Source organism: Aspergillus nomiae (assembly GCF_001204775.2).
Source record: "Aspergillus nomiae NRRL 13137 chromosome Unknown contig00050, whole genome shotgun sequence".
Classification (NCBI taxonomy): Eukaryota; Fungi; Ascomycota; class Eurotiomycetes; order Eurotiales; family Aspergillaceae; genus Aspergillus; species Aspergillus nomiae.
The window spans coordinates 13,127-32,761 of record NW_015378105.1 but is presented as its reverse complement, the minus strand read 5'-3'; the positions used below and the strand labels follow the sequence as shown (position 1 = coordinate 32,761).

The window sequence follows — 19,635 nt, the reverse complement described above, 5'->3', positions numbered from 1 at the left end:
CCAAAGGTCTCTTGTGGAATCATGTGAACATCTGTCATGAAGTTATACCAACGCCTGGTACATCAGAGATGCATCTCAATACCACCCCGAACTATGAACATATCGATTAGACGTATTCAAGGACAGTGGTTCCATATGCTCTCGCAACTAGTTTGGCCCCCTCACAATGACAATAGGAGCGGACTGTTCCAGAGAATTAGTTCAAGATATTCAAAGTCGTAGTCCGCCTTCTGCACTAGAGATTCTGAGATAGCATGCGCAATTTGGGTCATCAGAAACCCCAGATAGTCCATACATACGTTGCAGGACCACACACCACTCCGAATCGAAGATGACGTGTCCAAATGGCCCCTCGTTGATCGACAGGGATCCTGCTGCATAGCGGCCAGTGAAGCTTCAAGATACAGTCAACTAAGTGGGTTCAGCGTGAGAATAGTACCTCTGCGAGCTCCACTCCCCAGTATTTAACACTTGTCAATGCTTCCGATCAGGAATAGAAAGTCTCATGGTCGCATTAGCTCTTCTCTCTTGTTCTCCATCGCGTTGCCGCATCTTCAGTGCCTTTTCCTCCTGGCACTTCTCTTAGTCCTTCTTCATTGTAACACTCCATTCAGCAAGCATATTGGGGCCCGCTCCCTTTGTGAAGTGTAGCTCTATGGCAATGGAGCAGTCCAGCGCAGCTTGGGACACGTTCCTCGCTCAGAATGATCGGGTCGAGTTTGTCTGGCTGCAGTTCATTACCTTGACGTCGAATCCCCTCATCCGCATGATTCCAAAAAAGAAATTCTCCGACATGCTCAAGAACGGTCAACTCCTCTCGATGACCAGTGCTGTTCTCCATCTCCTTCCGGGCGACCGGCTCGCCGAGGGTGCCAGCCCCACGGGGAAGCTGCACCTCCGGCCAGATCTTAGCACCGCATACTGTCAGTTCGGCTCAAATGGGACTCGTGCCGTGGTTAATGTGGACTGTGTTGATGAGCATGGCGTCCCCATCGCGGAATGTGCGCGGTCTAGACTTCGCGCATTGCACGATCTGCTGGAGCGTGACACTGGAACCGCTCTCCTGGTAGGGTTCGAGGTGGAAGTCATGTTCCTGCGACCAAGAGAAGAGGGGGACAAGGTTGTGGGCTTCGACGCAATCAATTGCGAGCATTCGTTCAGCAGCATGACTCCGCAAGACCGGACATACTTGGATCTGATCGAGGCTGTGGCCCGTGCATTGGCGACCGTAGGGATCGAGTTGGAACAGTTCCACGCCGAGGCAGCTCCTGGTCAGTGGGAGTTTGTGCTTCCGCCGGCACGCCCTCTCCAGGCGATCGATCTGCTCCTGCGGGCTCGCGAAACCATCATGATCGTGGCCCGAAGCTTTGGTCTACGGGCGACCGTCTCGACGCAGCCCATCCCCGACAAGCCATGTAATGGTGCCCATGTGCACCTGTCTGTCAACCCTTTGGAAGGCCAGGAAGAAGCCCAGATTCTGCCAAGCGTAGAGTCCTTTTTCGCCGGAATCATGACGCATCTTCCTGCAGTCCTGGCGTTTTCGCTTCCCCATGACATCAGCTACACTCGGGTTGCTACGGGGATCTGGAGTGGAGGTGAGTATGCGGCGTGGGGATGGGAAAATAAAGAGGTCGCACTACGCCGAATTAAACACAATCGGTTTGAACTGAAGTTAGTGGACGGCTTATCGAATCCGTACTTGGTTCTGTCGGCAATTCTCAGCGCTGGGATGGACGGGATGGCAACCCACTTGCCCCTGACTGGGGGCCACTGTCATACAGCTGCTGCTCGACTATCTTCGCAGGAACGTGAGAGCCTGGGTGTCAAGGTCATGTTGCCCACAACGCTAGATGAGGCTTTAGTGGCATTAGAAGCCGACCGTTGCATCCAAACTAGGATGGGAGACTTGGTGTCGGCCTATACCTGCCTCAAAAGAGGAGAGGCAGCATTTCTTCGTACGATGGACGACGATGAGCGGAGGCGCTGGCTCATTGCCCGGTACTAGAAAACAAATTAGTATCTCACGCTGCCGACTGTGGCTAGATCTTACGGTCCCACGCCACACCTTGCTCATCTCATCGCTGTCGAAATTGCGTGTAGGCTTACCCATCTATCTAGGCTCCAGATAGTTGTCTGCTATAAACACTCACATTGACGGGCACTCGGTGGTAAGAAAGTAAACTCTATGTCGAATAGATAATCTCACAAGGGATAAAATGAAGGACAGTGAGTAATCTACACTGAGCCAAGGAGAGCTGTAACTGTTACAACTCTGTGGGTGCTCTTGGGAGAGTTATGAGAGTTCACGATACGGGGATCACACATATTTAAGAACTGGCAGTTAGGAGTAGGCTAAATACTTGCAACCAATTTGCAACTACAATTCTAATAGTGGTCGGGAGGGTATGTCGTGCGATTTCTGTTGCACGCTTCTTCACGGGAGCATATATTCCTCTTCCAAAAGCAGTGTCAATCATGTAGATCCCCCCAGTGCACTGCCCCCGTCCTAACAACCCCTCCTGAATTGACCACAGTATATAAGCTTCTGGAGGTGGGGGACTGGATCGTTATCTCTGCATATTCGCAGTAAACCGTTCCGTCCAAATTGAGCTTTGTAGAGAGCTATGGTTGTAGACCAGGACGATGATCTGGATAGAACCAGTGGTGCCTATGTGCTCCCCTCGAGCGAACCAAATATGGTGACCAAGAAGGCAGAGGTTGAGCTCAACGGCGCTGCGAAGACCCTCCTCGTCACTCTTGTTGCCCGAGCCTATGCTTTCTCCACGCCTCGACCCATTCTCGGTGATCCATACGCTCAAGATGTGTTAGGGCGCCTTGACTTCGATGTCACCGCAATGACTATGACTCCTAACCAAATGGTGACCATCGCTGTCCGAACGAGACAATTTGACCGCTGGACTTCGCACTTCCTCCAACAAAATCCTAACACTACTGTTCTGCATCTGGCATGTGGCCTCGATAGCCGGATGGACCGTGTGAAATGGGGTAAAAACACTCGGTGGGTTGACATTGACCTTCCAGAGGTCATTGCGCTTCGCAGACAGGTTCAATCTACATCCTTCCCTAGCCACGATTACTCTCTTCTCGGAGTTGACGTCCTGAATGAGGATTGGATACATGGAATTTCCACTGATGGGCCGGTGCTTGTCGTGATGGAGGGATTCCTGCCCTATCTGCCTGAAGACGATGTGAGACGACTGATACAACGAGTGTGTGAAAGCTTCCGCCAGGGGGAACTACTTTTTGACTGCAATAATTCTGCTACTCTACAAAGCCTGAATGAAAGAATGCCAATACAGTCCATTCGCAGCACCGGCACAGAGTTTCGTTCCTCTGTGGACGATCCCAAGATGCTCGAGCTCCTCCATCCTGATTTGAAATTGGCTGGATCGATTCGTCTCCCAGAAGCTCCAGGGGTTCAACAGTTCCCTCTTGACTTTCGTGCGCTGATGTATTTACGTTCTTGGATGCCTGGGGTACGGGACAGCGCAAGGTTCTTGCGCTTCCAATTTGGCGAAATTGGCGCCGTTCCAGATGAATAGCGGACGCTCATCTTGATAGTCCTGCAGACACCTCAGGATAACGGAGCTATATGGATTGAAGATTCTCCACCAACAAGAAGAAGGGTGTTCAATAGATGTAATTGGCTGCGCAGGCTCTACTAGCTTGAGGGTCCGTTCATTTCCTAATACTTTGCCATCCCCCAGGTCCTGTACTTTCAAATTGAACCCTTTCAGCTTAGGCGTTTTCCAAGCTAGCTGGGAGCCTCATCACCTACACTCCTGTTAATGACATAACACTTAGGAAGACAATTCACCCTTGCGCCTCTCCAGGGTCCAACTATGTATGCTGAGATACTGGGGCAAATGAATTTTAATTACGAAAACGGCCGGAAATGGCAGGCATTATCAATAAGAAGCGAGTTGAGGCAACCCTTCATGCCGACTGTGTCAAATATATCATGTAGACCCTTGCTGCATAAGGAGATGAAATGACTCTTGAACATTTCGGACGCTAGACTCGAGCCCTGTTTCTATCGTGTAAGCAGGTATAGTGAATATGATTGGCCTGCTGTGTTTCCTTACCCCATTAAATTATCCACCTATCTACACTAACATACACCATGAGACTTTCACTTCTAGCAACTGTCTCCCCGAACAATCACGTTCCAGTTGTCAGAATGGAAGTCCTGTCCGGAAAGCTTTACTCCTCCTCTTTGGCAGTTGTTGAGAACTACCTGGGCTCCATCAGCGATATTGTTGAAGCTGGGAAGAACCTTGGTGAATGTGTTCTGTTCAAAATGTGAGTACAGCGCTTGGATACAGCTTGCTACGAGACTCACATCATTGCACCACCAGATGGCAGCGCCCCATGAGCAGCTGACCCGTCCACAGTTTCCAGGTCCAGGCCCGTTCGAAGGTTGTCCCGAAACCCCACGCAAGTGCTTGATACCGGCTTCGATATCACCACGGCGCGCCTTTGGCCAGTTGTTGCACTTGATATCGTCCCGTTTGTCAAGTACTGGTGTCTCCCGCTTCTCCAACACAGCGGCAAAGTCGTCATCATAATTGGGGTTGATCTCTAACAGCTGCGCGTGTACCTGCTGGACCGTTCCGTTGAGGATCATTTTGGGACCTCCTGGTGTCGTCTCAACCTCCCATGAGGGCTCCTGAACACCATATCCAGGGATTGGAGACTCGTCCAGCGCTTGAACCTGCGAAGAGGTGTTATGGAGAGCTCTAGGTTCCCATGCTGGTACCGATTGGGGGACTTACGGCAGCAACAAAGCCGGCGGCGAGGATAGAAGCAAACTGTGTCAATCTCATGGCTGCGAAGATATATCTAGATTCGAATACTAGTTATTAAAGGAATGGTGACAAGTCCTGCCGAATGAATTTCTCATGTGGGAGTGACCATCTTCCCTTTTATATTGCTGCAGTCACGATAAACGTAAGTCTATGTTCTTCGTTAGTTTCCACTGTAGTTGGTAACAAGCCACGATGACTTCACTTCAAGACACTGCTGCTCCATTTCCTCGCCCCCAACACCACTAAACAAGCATCCTGAGTAAATAATTGGAGGCCAATATAAGACATCTAAAACCGGTCGCTGGGAGATCCACATAGGCTGCAGTTGATAGGGTTGGATTTTTTCACGACAATTTTGCCCATATTGATCCTTGACTCATCTGGCAAACCATTCCTCCCCAAGTTACTAGACTACAGCACATTCAGAGAGTTCCTCCTCTATTGGCAGCAATTAATCGGCCCGGCCGGGTGCAGCTCCCATGCGTCGAGAACCAGGAGCCTTCTCAGCAGCCTTCTTCACAAAACTTGCGCCAGAGCCGTGAAGGTCGAGAAACAATGCTGATTATACTCCACCAGCTCAAACAGGACTCACGCCGTCAACTGCCAAGATGTGTCCACCGGCGGAATATACCGATTTGGATATTTCTTCGCCCAATTTCTGGTTACTTGTGGGGTGATTCTGCAACATTGCTGACAGTGGGGCATTTTGGAAATCTCGCTCTCTAGACTCTAACGCCGTCCAGGAACGGATCCCTGGTTGTTCTGGAACCCTGGTGCTTCTGTGGATCAAGCCATGGACACTAGGGCACATTTGCACTAAGGGCTGCTAGGGCCGTAATTGCATGACCATGGCAATGGTGTAGGGCTCTTTGCTAAATGTGACCCACTTATGGAGTCCTCTCGGCCCCCAAATCACCAAGTGGGCAACACGCTAACATGGCCAGCTATTTGTCCCTAGTTTCTTCTTTCCTTCTCGATATAGCTTTTGAAAAGCTAGCTGGGTGACGGCGTCGCCTTCACCTAAATATCCACTCATCAGAGGACTCGGCCCGATTATTGGTCTCGTGTCCTAACAGAGAGTAAAACTTTGAGAGCCTACATAGTTGCTATGTAATCGTCAGCTGTTCAGCTATATTAAAATTCAAAGTGATAATGCGCAATATTCGGTTGGGTAGTGTTATAGGTTCCTGCTTGGTCGGGTATATCAGGAACCTTTTCTGAGATATTATACTAATAAATTTATGTGGCTTTATGTAAACATTCAACGTCTTAGATTATTTCTTTTCTATGTCAGGTTAATACATGTAACAGTAGCATCAACATGGGTGATGATGGCTAAATTAGGGTCAACTAACCGGACGGTGGCTGAAAGCTAATCTCACTGAATGCCATACAGCACTGATTATAGGAGGTACACATTTCACCTTCGAAAACGTAAGTACGTTTTGAAATACAATGGTCATTGTGCCCAATTGAGGGGTAGTGGATGTGGAACAGTTCCTTGAATTGGCCTACCTTTCTCTGCGCCAAGAGCAGATCCGGAACCCAGGACTTTGTCTCAAAGGAGCCAACCTCCACGAGAGATTCGTTGCTGGAAGGTTTGGCATGCAGGGTAGTGTACGGACTTCAGCCGTCGACAGTCCTTCAATAGCTTTCCTCTAGGACCTTTAGATAAGGACCTTCTTTCCCGCTCCCTTTGACTATCAATGTAGCTTGGAATGGTCATTCCCATTTACTCTTAGAGCCCTTGATAGATTGCCAGGCTATATCTATTGTATTTACATACGCATATACAATAAATCTGTCTCTCTCTCTAGTAATGACGGAATGCCTTGCTCCAGAGTGGCCTCCACTTACCTTTCTCAGAGCTGCTGCTCCCTTAGAGCATAGCTTCAACACCGACCATCCCCAGCAGAGAATGATTGATGTCAGGATCAACTCCGAGGCCTGATCAAGCATTTCCTGAGAGACACAGACATTTGCCATTCGAGAACTCGCGAAATTATCAATTCACAACCCCGCTGTGATTTGCATTATATCTAGTGAGTTTAGTCTGAAAATGATATAGTTAAAGAATGAACACTGTTATCCATGATCAGCGTATGGCTATCAGGATATCTCAGCTTTTGCCCTCATTCTTTGCCAGCTCATCCAACCCTTGTCCACTACTCATCATGCTATCTTGCAGTTCCAGTTAGCACCACCAACAAACAGAATACATCGAAGATAGACGTCAAAGTAAGACAATGCAAAGAACCAACAGCGAAACGGCAGGGTAACGAACCAACAACCACACGGGACACCAGCGAGAAACAAACTTGACGGCAGCACTATTAGGCCCCTTCCACACCAGCCCGCCGGCGCTGCCCAGCACATCGTCGACAATGGAGGCGGCGAACTCATCGGCGGAGCAGCCTTTGGGGCCGGCTCGACCGGTCGCCCAGTCGGAGATGGTTTGTCGCACCGCTGCATATCGTGAGGTCGGCAGCAAGACTACCTCGGGCTCATTGGCATGAAACGCGGTGGTGATGGTGCCTATCATTAGGCAGACCACGCTGACCCCCAAGGGAGCTAACTCCAGGCGAAGAGTTTCGGACAGTTGTGTGACCGCGGCCTTGGATGAAGAATAGACGCCTAGTCATTGGTAGTTGAAGTTTAGCTCAAGAGAAAAATAAGAGAAAACAAATAAAGAAACAGCAAGCTTACCAATCCAGGGAGTATTGACGACAGCGCCCACACTGCTCATATTAATAATGCGTCCCTTGGAAGTGATGAGCAGGTCACTGCATGCTTGGATAAGCTGTAGCAGCCCCCACACATTCGCATCATAGACTTTCTTCGCGCGATCAAGGTCAGCCTCCAGTAAAGGCATAGTATACCCCGTCCCGGCATTGTTGACCAGAACATCGAGGCCATGGCCATGCTCCGTTACCGCGCGCAGAACCACGGCAATTGTGGTAGGGTCCGTCACATCCAGTGGCAGCACTTGTACGTTCGCCAGCGAAGCGAGGGTCCTCGGGACTTTCGCGGTGGATCGGGCTGTAGCGAAGATAAAGTGACCCTGCTGGGCGAGTTCGAGGGCCAGAGCTGCTCCGATCCCGTGAGCCGAGCAGCCGGTAATAAGGACGGTTCTAGAGCTAGAGGGCATCGTATGAGAGAATAATTTTCCGGGGGTGTGGCAGGCGTGGCTAGCACAGTAAAGAAAAGGTTGTGTATTTACGCAGAGAATACGACGTTGGGCAGGAATGGCAACCAGGGAAGCAAGGTGATGGGATTCTCTCTCCTTTTCTCTCCCCCTTTGTTCTCTTCAGCACAAAAGTACGCACAGGGCCAACATTTTCTGCAGGTCGTACTATACGGGGGGTTGCGAGCATGCCATAGGTGGCATTTCTTCCTAAAGTTAAGAGGCTGGGAGGCTAGAATCGAGGAGTAACTAGCGACTACTTAGTCCCGGAGTAGCTACTCAATCAAATTCTTCCAAAGCTTAGGAGAGCTTGGGCTAGGGCTTACAGGTGGCCAACTAACAAAGAAACTAGTTCCACTCTATGCAAGACCTAACATGGGTTTCGTGACATTGTGATGTGACAAAACAGTTGGAGATAAAGGGAAGGTCGACTGAAACTAAAGATAACATTAGAAGCTGGCTAACATAGAAGTATCTTTTTGGTTTAGCGTCCCCTCTGAACTATTTGTGTACGAGGCCGGGATTATACCTTCTCACAGACGGGCAAGTGTCCTGTCGGCTTGAAGCACAGAAAGATGGCTTCGTCGTATATCTGCAACTGCCCGGCAACTGGGGCTAGTTAGCAACGCGCATAAAAATCGATATACGGTTCACATCCCTGGCTAGTGCCATCATGGTCTTTAGCTCGCGATGTAATATCGTCATGGACAGCTGGACGCCATTTTGGCCGTTATACTGTCAAATCACAGTAAGAACACGGGGTCACTATAGTCCAATATCAACGACCAAGGGTTAGGAATCCTACCGCCAGACCCCAAAGCGGGACGCGCCCAACAAAACAATGCTGTGCCCCGAGAGCCAAAGCCTTAAAGGCGTCTGATCCACGTCGGATCCCACCCTCTAAGCCAATTTGGATCTTTCTTCGTGCGACAGGCTCACATTCTCTAAGGGCATCAATGGCAGCCGGAACGCCGTCTACCTGCCGTTCTCCGTGGTTGGAGATCACGACTCCATCGACCCCATATTCTATCGCCATTTCAACATCTTCCTTCATATTTACTGCACCCGTATCGTCAGATCCGAGATATAAGAGTGACATAATCGAGCTTGCAAACATACCCCCCTGAGGCCATATCGGTAAAGTTGTGTTTTGACGCAGTCACAGAATGAAGCTCTCCCACTCAAGACTCGCATCTAATCACTTAGCTACAATGGCGGGGCTTTTTTTTCGAATGGGCTTACCATAGGGCTTCCCACTATCCTCGTTGAAGAAACTGACCTTCCCACCGAAGTTGAGGTTTGGCCGTGACATATGCTCTGGCAGAACAAATCCACTGCGAGATTAATTCAATCGCTGGCCAATAAGAGGAAAGTCTACGGACAGAAAGAAGGCCCTATAGCCAGCTTCTATAGGAAAGTATAGTCAGTCCCAGGTAAGCTCGGCCACAGACCATCCCTTCTTCCTTCCACACGCTTTCAACTTATCCATTTCGTCAGGAGTATCCTTCGTACCTACTGAAACCAGGATCTAGGAAAAGGCACATAACCCTAGCATGGGCCTAATCACTCTCTCCAAGAAGCCGGTGAGAAAACGGGACAAAATCTTGATCGTCGGCAGCTGGTTGTTTGGCTTAACGTCCGCCTTGGAACTAAGAAAGCGAGGATACGACCATGTCACTGTTTTTGACCGGACTCTTCCTCCAGCTCCAGATGGACCAATCGTCGATACTTCTCGGCTAATTCGGGCCGACTGTGCGGACCCGTTTTACTCCAAGATGGCGTTTGAGGCAATGGAGCAGTGGGAGGCAGATTGGGGAAAGTAGTTCCACCGGAGCGGGTCCTCTCTTAGCTGTGAGTCTAGAGCGACTGTATCGCGCGAGGGATTTGCTCGCCTCAACGGCCTCCTATTGACTCAAAGAATGTCGCAGCAGTTCAACTTCGAAATGGTCTTAAACATCTAGTTGTAAGCGAAGGAGGTAATTGGGCGCCCATTGGGTTTGGAGCATTCGGAGCCGAGAGGGCACGAGCTGAGTGCAGCCAGTTCCCGGTGGGTTTGAACACGAGAATGATAGGGATCCTACACGAATAGCTTTATCCGGACACGTCTAGTCCCGTCATACCATTTGCGTATCACTGGACGATAGGACTAGACAGCAAATGTTGGGAAGTGGAAATTGAAGTTCGCCCAACCCCAATTAGAAAACAATCAATCCATCCCTGTCGACGGAGTTACAACTTCCATTTGGTAAAGTCCGCTATCTCCGTTAGGGCTTTCCGTATAAACCTAGCCTCTTCATCCTTTTGGGGATTACGCTCATGCCTTTAACTACAGTATATCTTTCCATCCATCATGGGCTCGAAGAAGCTCACCTGGCTCATCACCAGCTGCTCATCTGGCTTTGGCCTGTCCCTCACTCGCGCCGCTCAGGCTGGTGGCCACAGGGTCATCGCCACCTCGCGCAACCCTTCTCGCACCCCCGATCTGGTCGCAGAAGTCGAGGGGAAGGGAGGTAAATGGGTCCAACTCGATGTTGATAGCGCCGAGAGCAGCGATGTGATTACCGAGCTTGAGGAGGGCGGAGAACAGATTGACGTCCTTGTGAACAACGCGGGGGGTTCTATCTACGCACCCATTGAAACCAGTACCGATGAGGAGATTCGTGCCCAGATGGAGACCATGTACTTTGGGCCCCTGCGCCTTATCCGCGCAGTTCTGCCTCACATGCGGCAACGTCGATCCGGTGTCATTGTCAACATGAGCAGTGGCGCTTCCCTCGATGGGATCCCTACGATGGGAGTCTATGGGAGTGCTAAGGCTGGTCTGGACGGTATGTCAGATCCTCTACTCGCGGAAATTTTCGTTGTGGATCTTCCTTGTGACTCACAATGGCACTCTAGCTCTTACCAAGATCCTCGCCAAGGAGGTTGCTCCTTTCAAGATTCGTACACTGACTGTTGTTCTGGGGACTTTCAACACCAATATGCCCCAGTCTGTAGTGCTGGGCAAGGCCCCTCTGCCCGACGACTACAAGGGCACCGTTACTGAGCAGATCCAAGGGCTGCTGCTGAGCGGAAAGATTAAGCCCAATGGCGACAAAGACAAGGCCATGCAGGCGTTATATCAGATTGTAGTTGGCGAAGGTGAAGGCGAGGGACACGAGACGGAGAAACTGCTGCCATTGGGGAGTGATATGACTCTTCGCCTCAAGGGAGTCCAGAAATATCTCGACCATGCCCTACAGGTGTTTGACTCTGTGACCAACAGTGTTGTTGATGTGGTGGATAAATAGATTTATTTTATCAAACAAATGGCAAAACAAAAGGGAAAAAAAAGATCGGCCCGAACCCGGGATCGAACCGGGGACCTCGCGCAGTCAATGCTTGGGTTTCTCCCTAAGCGCGAATCATACCACTAGACCATCCGGGCGGTAGATATTTTATTCCTCCAAAGAAGCCTAGATAAATGGAATATAAAAAAAGTAGAATCTCCAACAAAATAGATCTGCGAGCAAACGCAGATTATTGGAAGACAAAGTGGTAGAGTTAATCCGTGTTTTCTCCCTTGGAAAGTATTTTCTGTCATACTTGAAGTTCTGATTGTAATGGTTGCGACTAGTTGCTGAGCCACGAAGTTCGGTCCTGGCTTCTCCTTATATATATTGTGAATTGGGGTCCAGTTCCCCATTGCACCTTCTCGTGAACATACGACCCCCGACCGCCAAAACTTCCCCAGAAGATATTAGCTCTGCTCTTTACAATCTTTGACACGTATATACCAACGCACCAAACATGCAGAACCCCAGGAGACACGAGTTCGGGTTCTCCACGACATCCGTGACGCGTTTTGTGCGAGTGGTGGTCGAATCAATAGACTGCCCCTTGTAGCAGGCGGTCACAGCCTCCAACGTGGATTGTCTTTCTCTCCTCAGGCATCCCGCGTTCTCCTTGTCTTGTCCGATGTTGGATCTTTCTTTGCTTTTCAGTCTAGACTCTAGGCAGTGTAGCAGCCTGGATGAATCGGTGGAAATGGTCTTGTCATCGGGTGGCCAGGCCACTACGCGGTGATATTCGTCCATTCATCCATGTATCAAAGGTCTAGTCCTATCAACGTCAAGGAGGTTGGGTTCGTTAATCTCCGTCTTCCAAAGACAAACCCATAGCAAGGACGGTGGTATATCACGTAGGGCTTCAAACACCATAACCATCCCATGCTCCCGACATCTCCTGGACGTCAATCTCAGCCTCGGCATTTCTAGCATTCTACTCATTGGGTCCCAAACCCCCGGATACCTATTAGATAGGCCGTGCTAATTGGGCCTCAGGATGCTGAACCTGGCCAAGATGATGCGTGCGATTGGCCCACCTTGTTAGCTCACCACGCGATTCTCATGTTGACCTGCTTCAAAATTGACCTAAAATAAACGAGTGGCTTTTAGCGCCGAGGAGTCCAATCACTCCCAGAGCCAACCCACCACCTGGATGTTCTACCACAGCCTTGCGGGGTAATGTTGACCTATATATATATATGCCGACTGAGGGATCTCCATCGCTGTCGCAGACAAGACTTGTCAAACCACCACACTGCGGAGAGAAAGCAAACATGAAATTGGACCCTCGTGCAGCAACGGTGCATGATGTTGATGACCATGACAATCCCATCCTGCATAGCAAGCGATCGGCAACGCGAGTGAAAAAGGAAACATCACCGTCTGCGATGCGGAAGAGCACTGTCCATCACGCCATACCCCCCAGGGGCATTATCGGCGAGTCCATCATCAGCGGCCCCATCGAGCACATGGTCAAGGCGCTTGGGACGCACCGGAGCAATCCGCTCACGATCTTTACAAGGGGTCGGGATCAGAGCCGCGAGTGGAATGAGATCGGGGGATGTCGGTTTCGGAAGGTTTTTTTTACGGGTAGGGTGCTACTCCGCTGGTTACCTCACTGGTGAAAAGACAGAAGCTGAACAGGTCCTGAACGTCAGATGAGACGGAAGTTTTGAAGCCCGATGCAGTCTATGAACGCCAGCGTTCCGTTCGTCTGACTGCCTTCATCCCGAAAAAGGATGAAACTCACCCAGACCCGAGGATCTATGTGGAACAAAGGGTTTACCGTGGAGGACAGGAACAGATCGTCTTGCATGAACTAGGCTTCAGAGGACGCATCCAAGTAGGGGTCGAGTATGTCTTCGCGGGATGTGGAGATGAACACGTCAACTGGGGGAAGCGCGATCTTCTGCTGCAAATCCAATCGGTACGTTGGACACATCTCTGAATCACCTAGCTTTCTTATTTACAGTAGAAAACAGCTGGATCAGGATATATTCGATAGCTATATGCACCGAGCGAAGTACTACGGATACGACCACACGTACTGCGTTTACGTGAATAGACACATGGTATCGAATGGGGTAAACCATAGGCTACCCATCCTGGATCAGAGGAGACGGTCGCCCTGCAACATCTGCTTTGATCCGGATGATCTTCAGGCTTTGTTGAAGGCCAAAGGTGTTATGCATTTCAATTGGGAAGGGCCCTCGACGGCAGAGATCGAGCTCCTGAAACTGCGTTTGCGCGGGCTTGGGGATTGTACGGAGGATGGCATGGCTTCGGGCGACCTCCATATCCGTATCATATACAAGCCTTGAAATAAGGGACTCGGATGCGCTTGATTCCTCCCAATATTGGTTGGAAATGTGTATTTGCAATGATTACCGTGTGATCAACTTTCATCTATAGTCAGAGTATTGTTTGTACCCGACAATGTCCATCTAATATTTGATTCAGCCACAGTTTGGACCGCATATCCACACTCAGTATGGCCGTGTCCATTTATTATATCTTTAGATGAACTCCCCATCGTTGGAGAACACGAACGAGGGATGGAAGAGGTCCGCTGTGGGACGGATTCAACAGAGCAACGATACTGACTCTTCCCAATCATAGCCTATACCGGAGATAACCATTACAACAGGTATTTTCGACTTAATTTAGATGATCACATCTATTTCGGGCGACGCCCCATGTTTCTTTAGACACAAGTTGGAATGAAGAAGCAGTCTTGACGTGGACACCAGCAGCAGCTCCATTGAAGGCTCATCAAACGCCTGCCGTTTTCCCAGCAATCATACTTTCCTGACCTGACGAAAGATGATATATAGACAACCCATTAAGAACGGTTTCTATGGATAGGGGTCAAATGCACATTCAACGGCCCCCGTTGCCACATTAAAATGTTTTTCTGCCGAATCCAATCCTGCGAATCGTCTGACAGCTTCATGTCAAAGTTGAAGATCATGAGGGCTAAAATCAGGCGCATCTCGCTATACGCGAGACTGAAAGAGGATCGGTCAGTTATCATCTGTCACTGGAGCCGAATAATCTACTTACTTGCGACCTAGACAGCTTCGGGGACCAATATGGAACGGTTGGAGGACGTCGCGTCGATCATTCAAGAACCGAGGGTCCCGGAGGAATCGTTCCGGGTGGAAAGTATGTGGATCTGAGAAATACTCCTCCCGTCGATAGAGAGCCCAATGATGAATCGAAACGTATGTCTATACTGCCGATATTAGCCATGAACGGACCCATCAACCGGATTGCAAATACTCTTGCTGGAATGCGAGCTCCTAAGATTTCCGCTCCACCCTTCGGAGTGACCCGAGGAGGGCCAACAGCACCAGGTGGATACATGCGCAATGCCTCGTCCAGACAGGCCAGCATGTACGGTAATTTAGCAACTGACAAGAGGTTGATCTCCTCCTCGCTGTTGAAAGCCGATCGCACTTCCTTTACCAGAGTCTGGTAGGCTTCCGGGTTTTTGAGAATGAGATATGTGACGCCGGAGAGCAAAGTAGCCATCGTCTCGGAGCCGGCGATAACCAAAGTCTCAGCATTCGCGGTGAGTTTGTCGACGGTCAAATTCTGGAGTAGTTCGTTAGTAGCTACCCCAGATCATCCAAGGGAAGTGTGTACCAGCTCTTCTTTCTTCTTTAAAAGCCCCTCGATCAAGTCAGGCCGCTCCTCCGCAATTGCCATCCGACGAAGCATCTTTTGCCGTGTGAATTCATTGAGGCGCTCACGCCTCTCGCGCACCGATTGGGGTACCAAGGCCAGCAAGACCTGTTTGAATAGGGGAGTGAATGACAGGGCCTGGAGAACAGTGGCGAAGCGTATCGCCATAAAGATACTCTCAATCCACTCGACGTAGCTGGAGCCCTTCAGACAGCCGAATGACTCACCGAATGATAGATCGCCGATGATATCAAAGGTTGTATAATTGTACCAGGCGGAAAGATCAACGGCCTTCTCCCCGCATCCAACTTTGCACAACCTCTGCAGCAGAAGATCAACATACCCCCGGATCATCGGCTCTTGATCTCTCATCCCCTTGTCCGAGAAGCTATGGGCCAATTGCCGCCGCAGACGACTGTGCTCTTCGCGGCTCTCATTGAAAATATGTGGTTGGTCATATTCCAGAGGTCTGTAGAACCAGCTAGCTTTTTCTAGATACAAACCTCCCTTGTTGTGGCCCAAGATATCCTTCCATGCGTCCGGGTGGGAGAAGGCTAGCTCGTCGGGGGCGATCCGAACAATGTCACCATAGCGTTGATGGAAGTCGAGCATATCAAATGGAAGAGTGCCCTTGAAGACACGGATGAAGTACGGGAGCCGTGAGGCGGCGTGCGATAACGGACCAGGATATCTGGCCAGCGGATGGAAAAAGATATTATAGACAGCATTGCTCACCACGTAAAGAGCGATCTGGGTCGATTAGAAAGAAACACCGCCATGTGTATAGGGCGAACCTACCGCTGCCGCACAAGTCACCGCCCATGAGATGGCATTGTAAGGGATATGAACACTGCTCAACATCATAGAAATACTCTAGACTTGGGAGGATGTTTGTCTGAGAAGAGATCGGAAGTGCGCGATTCAGCTCTACCTCGTACCTACCTACTCTCCTGCCCACAATCCGAATGACTGGATTAATGATGACAAAGGGTCCCAGTATTCCGATCTAGTAACCTGCAGGAATTAAATAGCGTAGTGGGAAAGCAAACGTTCCCCGTCACCGATCTTCGCGCTTGGACCGTGGGTACACCGCAAGCAGATTCTCACCTGCACCAGATGTTGATAGCTTAATTAGTTACCATAGATCAATCTCACGCAACTATTAAATTTCCAGGAGTGATATCTCACAGTAGTCTATGGATTATCCGCGCCTTGCTGTCTATCGATCGTGATATAGAATCTTTAGGGCTCTAAAGGGAGCTCAATGAAATCATTGACTTTGATTGATTGCTGCGCGGTCTAGGCGGCTGAGACTACTCAGGCCCTAACTACTTTCTGTCTAGATATTTTACTTGGCATTCTTTATGTATGCTTATTGGACTATTTGTTGACCGGAGAACTGTTCCGCAGTCCCATTGCATTCTGTGGATGAGACCAGTCTTATCCGCATGCGGCGAACAGGTTTATTTACCACAGTTGAGATACACGTCTCTGTCCCATTTCTACCAACCTTCACTGACCGGGGCATTGGAAGTGAAATGTGTACACGTCACACGTCAGCCAGCCTTCAACTCGAGAAAATGTGGAGATCAAAAGCCAACGGGAGAGTTGGGCCGGTATGCATCAAGGCTACCCTGCCCTTCTTTTCCCTCGAGACAGCTCTTCGGCATTGATCGTCGCTCCAATAGGTCCATCCTACAACAGAACATGTCATTATGGTTACATGGTATAACTCATCTGTACACTGCTTACATTAAGGGCTGTCTTTAATAATTTTAGCTTCCGTTTTCATGCGTGCACTGGCAGTCTTACTATCATCACTGCAAAAGTTCAGTCCCTAAAATGCAACATTCTACTGAACTTTCTTTCAATAAGATCGAGCATTCCCTACGCCTATTCTGAGCACCTCAAAAATTACATAGGTCTCCCTTTCTCTGTTTTCGCGGTATAATAGAGAGACAACATGGATCCCAGGTCCACGCTCTCTAACAACTATACGCTGAAGATCAAGAATCGCCTCAATGCCCAAGCAGATCATCTCCCATTCTCGGCGCGCAACACGAATCCAGAGGCATGGCGCCTGGTTGTCGAAAAGGGTCTTGGGCGTTTAAAATGGAAATATCTGACTTCCCAGAGTGAACGGGATTCTCATCCACAGGATCTAGTTTCGCGATTCTTTCTAGGACTTCCTCTGGTTTGTGCATAATTTCATCTCCTACCTTCTGCTGTGTGTCCGCTTGTCATTTAATCTTATTTCAATCTTATTTTAATTTTTTTTCTTCTTTCTTTTTCCTTTCTCCACCTCAATCTCTGAGAAAAAAAATATAATACTAACTCAATACCAGTCCATTCCAGATTTTGAGCCAGCAGAGAGCCCATCTCAATCCATATCCAATGGCCTGCGATTTCATAGCCGTCTCCAAGTCGCTGGACGGGGCTGCTGGGCGGCTGACTTGCAATGCATTCTCTTTGTCACTCCGATGCTTATCATGTCCTGGTACATCACTGGTGCGGAGATTGATGAGGCGTACGCAATTGAGATGGTCAAATATCTTTTTCAAAGTCAGGACCCAACAGACGGTGGATTTCCTACACACACCGGGGGTAAGACCACGCTTATGGGCACCATGTTGATCTATGTTGCTCTTCGACTAATGGGCGTGCCCTCGGACGAGGAGCACCTCATTAAAGCAAGAGCATGCTTCTTGGATATGGGCGGTGCGGCGTATCTACCCAGCTGGGCAAAGTTCTGGCTTGCTCTTCTTGGCTTGTATGGCTGGGAAGGAACCGACCCTTATCCCGTCGAACTCTGGTAAGGCTCATTTGACCTCTACCTCTTTCGCTTCGTTTCTATCTAAAGTCCCAGTTTTTATTAACAATTTTCGTCACAATCCCAAGGCTCCTCCCAGAGTGGACCCCGATCAGCCCATGGAGATGGTTCAACATTGTCCGCCAAGTCTATTTGCCCATGTGCTATCTCTCTAGTAAAAGGTTCACCATCCCATCAAACCCTCTTTTAGATGAAATTAGAGAAGAGATATTTACGCAGCCATATTCATCTCTCGACTTTGCCTCTCTGCGTGGATCCGTCCTCGAGTGTGAGCGTCACCAGCCGCAGGGCCGCCTTCTGCGCACGATTAATTGGACCTTGTCCAATGTGTGGAATCCGTGGTTACGTCCTAGAATCCTGACTGAGCATGCCGAGAAAACAGCCTTGGAAGTCGTGAAGGCGTCCGATAAAACATTCAACAGCACTGGAGCAATCAGTTTGGACTGTTTCTTGAATATGATTGTCTTCTATTGCGAGGAAGGGCCCAACTCCAAGAGGGTACAACAGAACCAAGACATAACTCTGGAATATCTTTGGATCAGTTCACAAGGCATGCAATCCCAGAGTATTCATGGCGGCCACGTTTGGGAGACTTCTTTTGCCCTTCAAACTTTTGCAATGTCCGGATTGGCAGACCATCCGGACCTGAGGTGCTGCATCGAAGATGCCTACAAATTCCTGCTTGAGCAGCAATTCCTTGAAGATTGGCCTGATTCACCTCCATGCTATCGTCCCAGTCGCCTAGGTGGGTGGCCATTCACCACGAGATATAATGGAACGACGTGCTCGGACTGTACCGGGGAGGCATTAAAAGCTATTCTGCTGGTGGAAAGTCAAACGAACATTCCTCGGCTTAGCATGGAGGGGAATATCCGGCTAGGAATCGATAATCTGCTCATGATCCAAAACGCAACTGGAGGGTATAGCGCTTTCGAGCCCATTCGCAGCGGCCCTTTCATGGAATGTTTGAATGGAACTGAGCTTTTTGCCAACGTGATGACGGAGTATGATTACACGGAATGCACTTCGTCCTGCATCACTGCACTGAGCCTCTTCAAGGAGCGCGATAGCACCTACCGAGCAGAGGAAGTGGCTCGCGCTATTGACCGTGGTGCTAACTTTATCCATCAGAACCAGCATCCTGATGGAGGTTGGCTTGCCTCTTGGGGGATTGCTTACACTTACGGTGCCTTTTTTGCCATGGAGGCTCTTCACTGTGTAGGGGAGACATACGAAAACCATCTTGTTGTCAGGAAAGGGTGCGACTTTCTCATTGGCAAGCAAAAAAAGGACGGCGGATGGGGGGAAACCATTGAGGTACGTCATCAAACTATTGAGTAGCGTACATGACTGCTAATCCAAACCATTTACAGTCCATTCTCAAGAAACGGTATGTGCAAGCAGAAGCATCCCATGTGGTTCAAACCGCCTGGTGCTGTATGGCACTGCTGTATGCCGACTATCCCGATCCTGAGCCCATCAAGAGAGGAATTCAGCTTATCATGAGCCGACAAAAGCCAAATGGCGAATGGGAACAGGAATCAGGCGTGGGAGCAGGAATCTTCACCTGGTAAGTCATGGAACCCCCTGGGGAATGAGATGGGATCCTGATGATGTTCTTTCCAGTCAACTATTATATCATAATTATACCTACTCGTTCCCCATCAGGGCCATTGCCCTCTACAAGCAGAGATATGGCGACGAGAAGCTGCTCTGATTCAGGGAGTATGCGTATCCAGTACTAGATCGCACTACATTCAGAGCATGCTAATATCACCT

The 19,635-nt window shown here is 49.5% G+C and overlaps 10 protein-coding genes across 10 annotated transcripts; 6 read left to right on the top strand and 4 right to left on the bottom strand.

Moving 5' to 3' along the window:
- Window positions 1-655: 655 nt before the first annotated feature.
- Window positions 656-2,005, top strand: ANOM_002690 (FluG family protein; the record flags this gene model as incomplete). The annotated part of the gene is made up of 1 exon (XM_015547947.1): window positions 656-2,005. One exon carries the CDS (start codon window positions 656-658, stop codon window positions 2,003-2,005), a length of 1,350 nt encoding a protein of 449 aa, XP_015409488.1.
- Window positions 2,006-2,624: 619 nt separating this feature from the next.
- ANOM_002689 (class I SAM-dependent methyltransferase) lies at window positions 2,625-3,563 on the top strand (the record flags this gene model as incomplete). Its single annotated transcript, XM_015547946.1, has 1 exon — window positions 2,625-3,563. One exon carries the CDS (start codon window positions 2,625-2,627, stop codon window positions 3,561-3,563), a length of 939 nt encoding a protein of 312 aa, XP_015409481.1.
- Window positions 3,564-4,159: 596 nt separating this feature from the next.
- On the bottom strand, window positions 4,160-4,847 carry ANOM_002688 (uncharacterized protein; the record flags this gene model as incomplete). Its single annotated transcript, XM_015547945.1, has 3 exons — window positions 4,160-4,312; window positions 4,364-4,735; window positions 4,797-4,847. The coding sequence occupies 3 exons, from the start codon at window positions 4,845-4,847 to the stop codon at window positions 4,160-4,162; spliced, it is 576 nt and encodes a 191-aa protein (XP_015409470.1).
- Window positions 4,848-7,062: 2,215 nt separating this feature from the next.
- On the bottom strand, window positions 7,063-7,977 carry ANOM_002687 (SDR family oxidoreductase; the record flags this gene model as incomplete). The annotated part of the gene is made up of 2 exons (XM_015547944.1): window positions 7,063-7,463; window positions 7,536-7,977. 2 exons carry the CDS (start codon window positions 7,975-7,977, stop codon window positions 7,063-7,065), a joined length of 843 nt encoding a protein of 280 aa, XP_015409468.1.
- Window positions 7,978-8,628: 651 nt separating this feature from the next.
- Window positions 8,629-9,325, bottom strand: ANOM_002686 ((S)-2-hydroxy-acid oxidase; the record flags this gene model as incomplete). Its single annotated transcript, XM_015547943.1, has 3 exons — window positions 8,629-8,748; window positions 8,819-9,072; window positions 9,256-9,325. The coding sequence occupies 3 exons, from the start codon at window positions 9,323-9,325 to the stop codon at window positions 8,629-8,631; spliced, it is 444 nt and encodes a 147-aa protein (XP_015409460.1).
- A 241-nt stretch (window positions 9,326-9,566) lies between these two features.
- Window positions 9,567-9,836, top strand: ANOM_002685 (uncharacterized protein; the record flags this gene model as incomplete). The annotated part of the gene is made up of 1 exon (XM_015547942.1): window positions 9,567-9,836. The coding sequence occupies one exon, from the start codon at window positions 9,567-9,569 to the stop codon at window positions 9,834-9,836; it is 270 nt and encodes an 89-aa protein (XP_015409461.1).
- Window positions 9,837-10,363: 527 nt separating this feature from the next.
- Window positions 10,364-11,303, top strand: ANOM_002684 (short-chain oxidoreductase; the record flags this gene model as incomplete). The annotated part of the gene is made up of 2 exons (XM_015547941.1): window positions 10,364-10,841; window positions 10,912-11,303. 2 exons carry the CDS (start codon window positions 10,364-10,366, stop codon window positions 11,301-11,303), a joined length of 870 nt encoding a protein of 289 aa, XP_015409469.1.
- Window positions 11,304-12,613: 1,310 nt separating this feature from the next.
- ANOM_002683 (uncharacterized protein) lies at window positions 12,614-13,660 on the top strand (the record flags this gene model as incomplete). The annotated part of the gene is made up of 3 exons (XM_015547940.1): window positions 12,614-12,929; window positions 12,998-13,266; window positions 13,322-13,660. The coding sequence occupies 3 exons, from the start codon at window positions 12,614-12,616 to the stop codon at window positions 13,658-13,660; spliced, it is 924 nt and encodes a 307-aa protein (XP_015409464.1).
- A 521-nt stretch (window positions 13,661-14,181) lies between these two features.
- ANOM_002682 (cytochrome P450) lies at window positions 14,182-15,887 on the bottom strand (the record flags this gene model as incomplete). Its single annotated transcript, XM_015547939.1, has 5 exons — window positions 14,182-14,347; window positions 14,403-14,569; window positions 14,622-14,936; window positions 14,988-15,776; window positions 15,825-15,887. 5 exons carry the CDS (start codon window positions 15,885-15,887, stop codon window positions 14,182-14,184), a joined length of 1,500 nt encoding a protein of 499 aa, XP_015409458.1.
- A 1,102-nt stretch (window positions 15,888-16,989) lies between these two features.
- ANOM_002681 (putative lanosterol synthase) lies at window positions 16,990-19,573 on the top strand (the record flags this gene model as incomplete). Its single annotated transcript, XM_015547938.1, has 5 exons — window positions 16,990-17,220; window positions 17,372-17,838; window positions 17,925-19,173; window positions 19,230-19,426; window positions 19,483-19,573. The coding sequence occupies 5 exons, from the start codon at window positions 16,990-16,992 to the stop codon at window positions 19,571-19,573; spliced, it is 2,235 nt and encodes a 744-aa protein (XP_015409459.1).
- Between the last annotated feature and the right edge of the window lie 62 nt (window positions 19,574-19,635).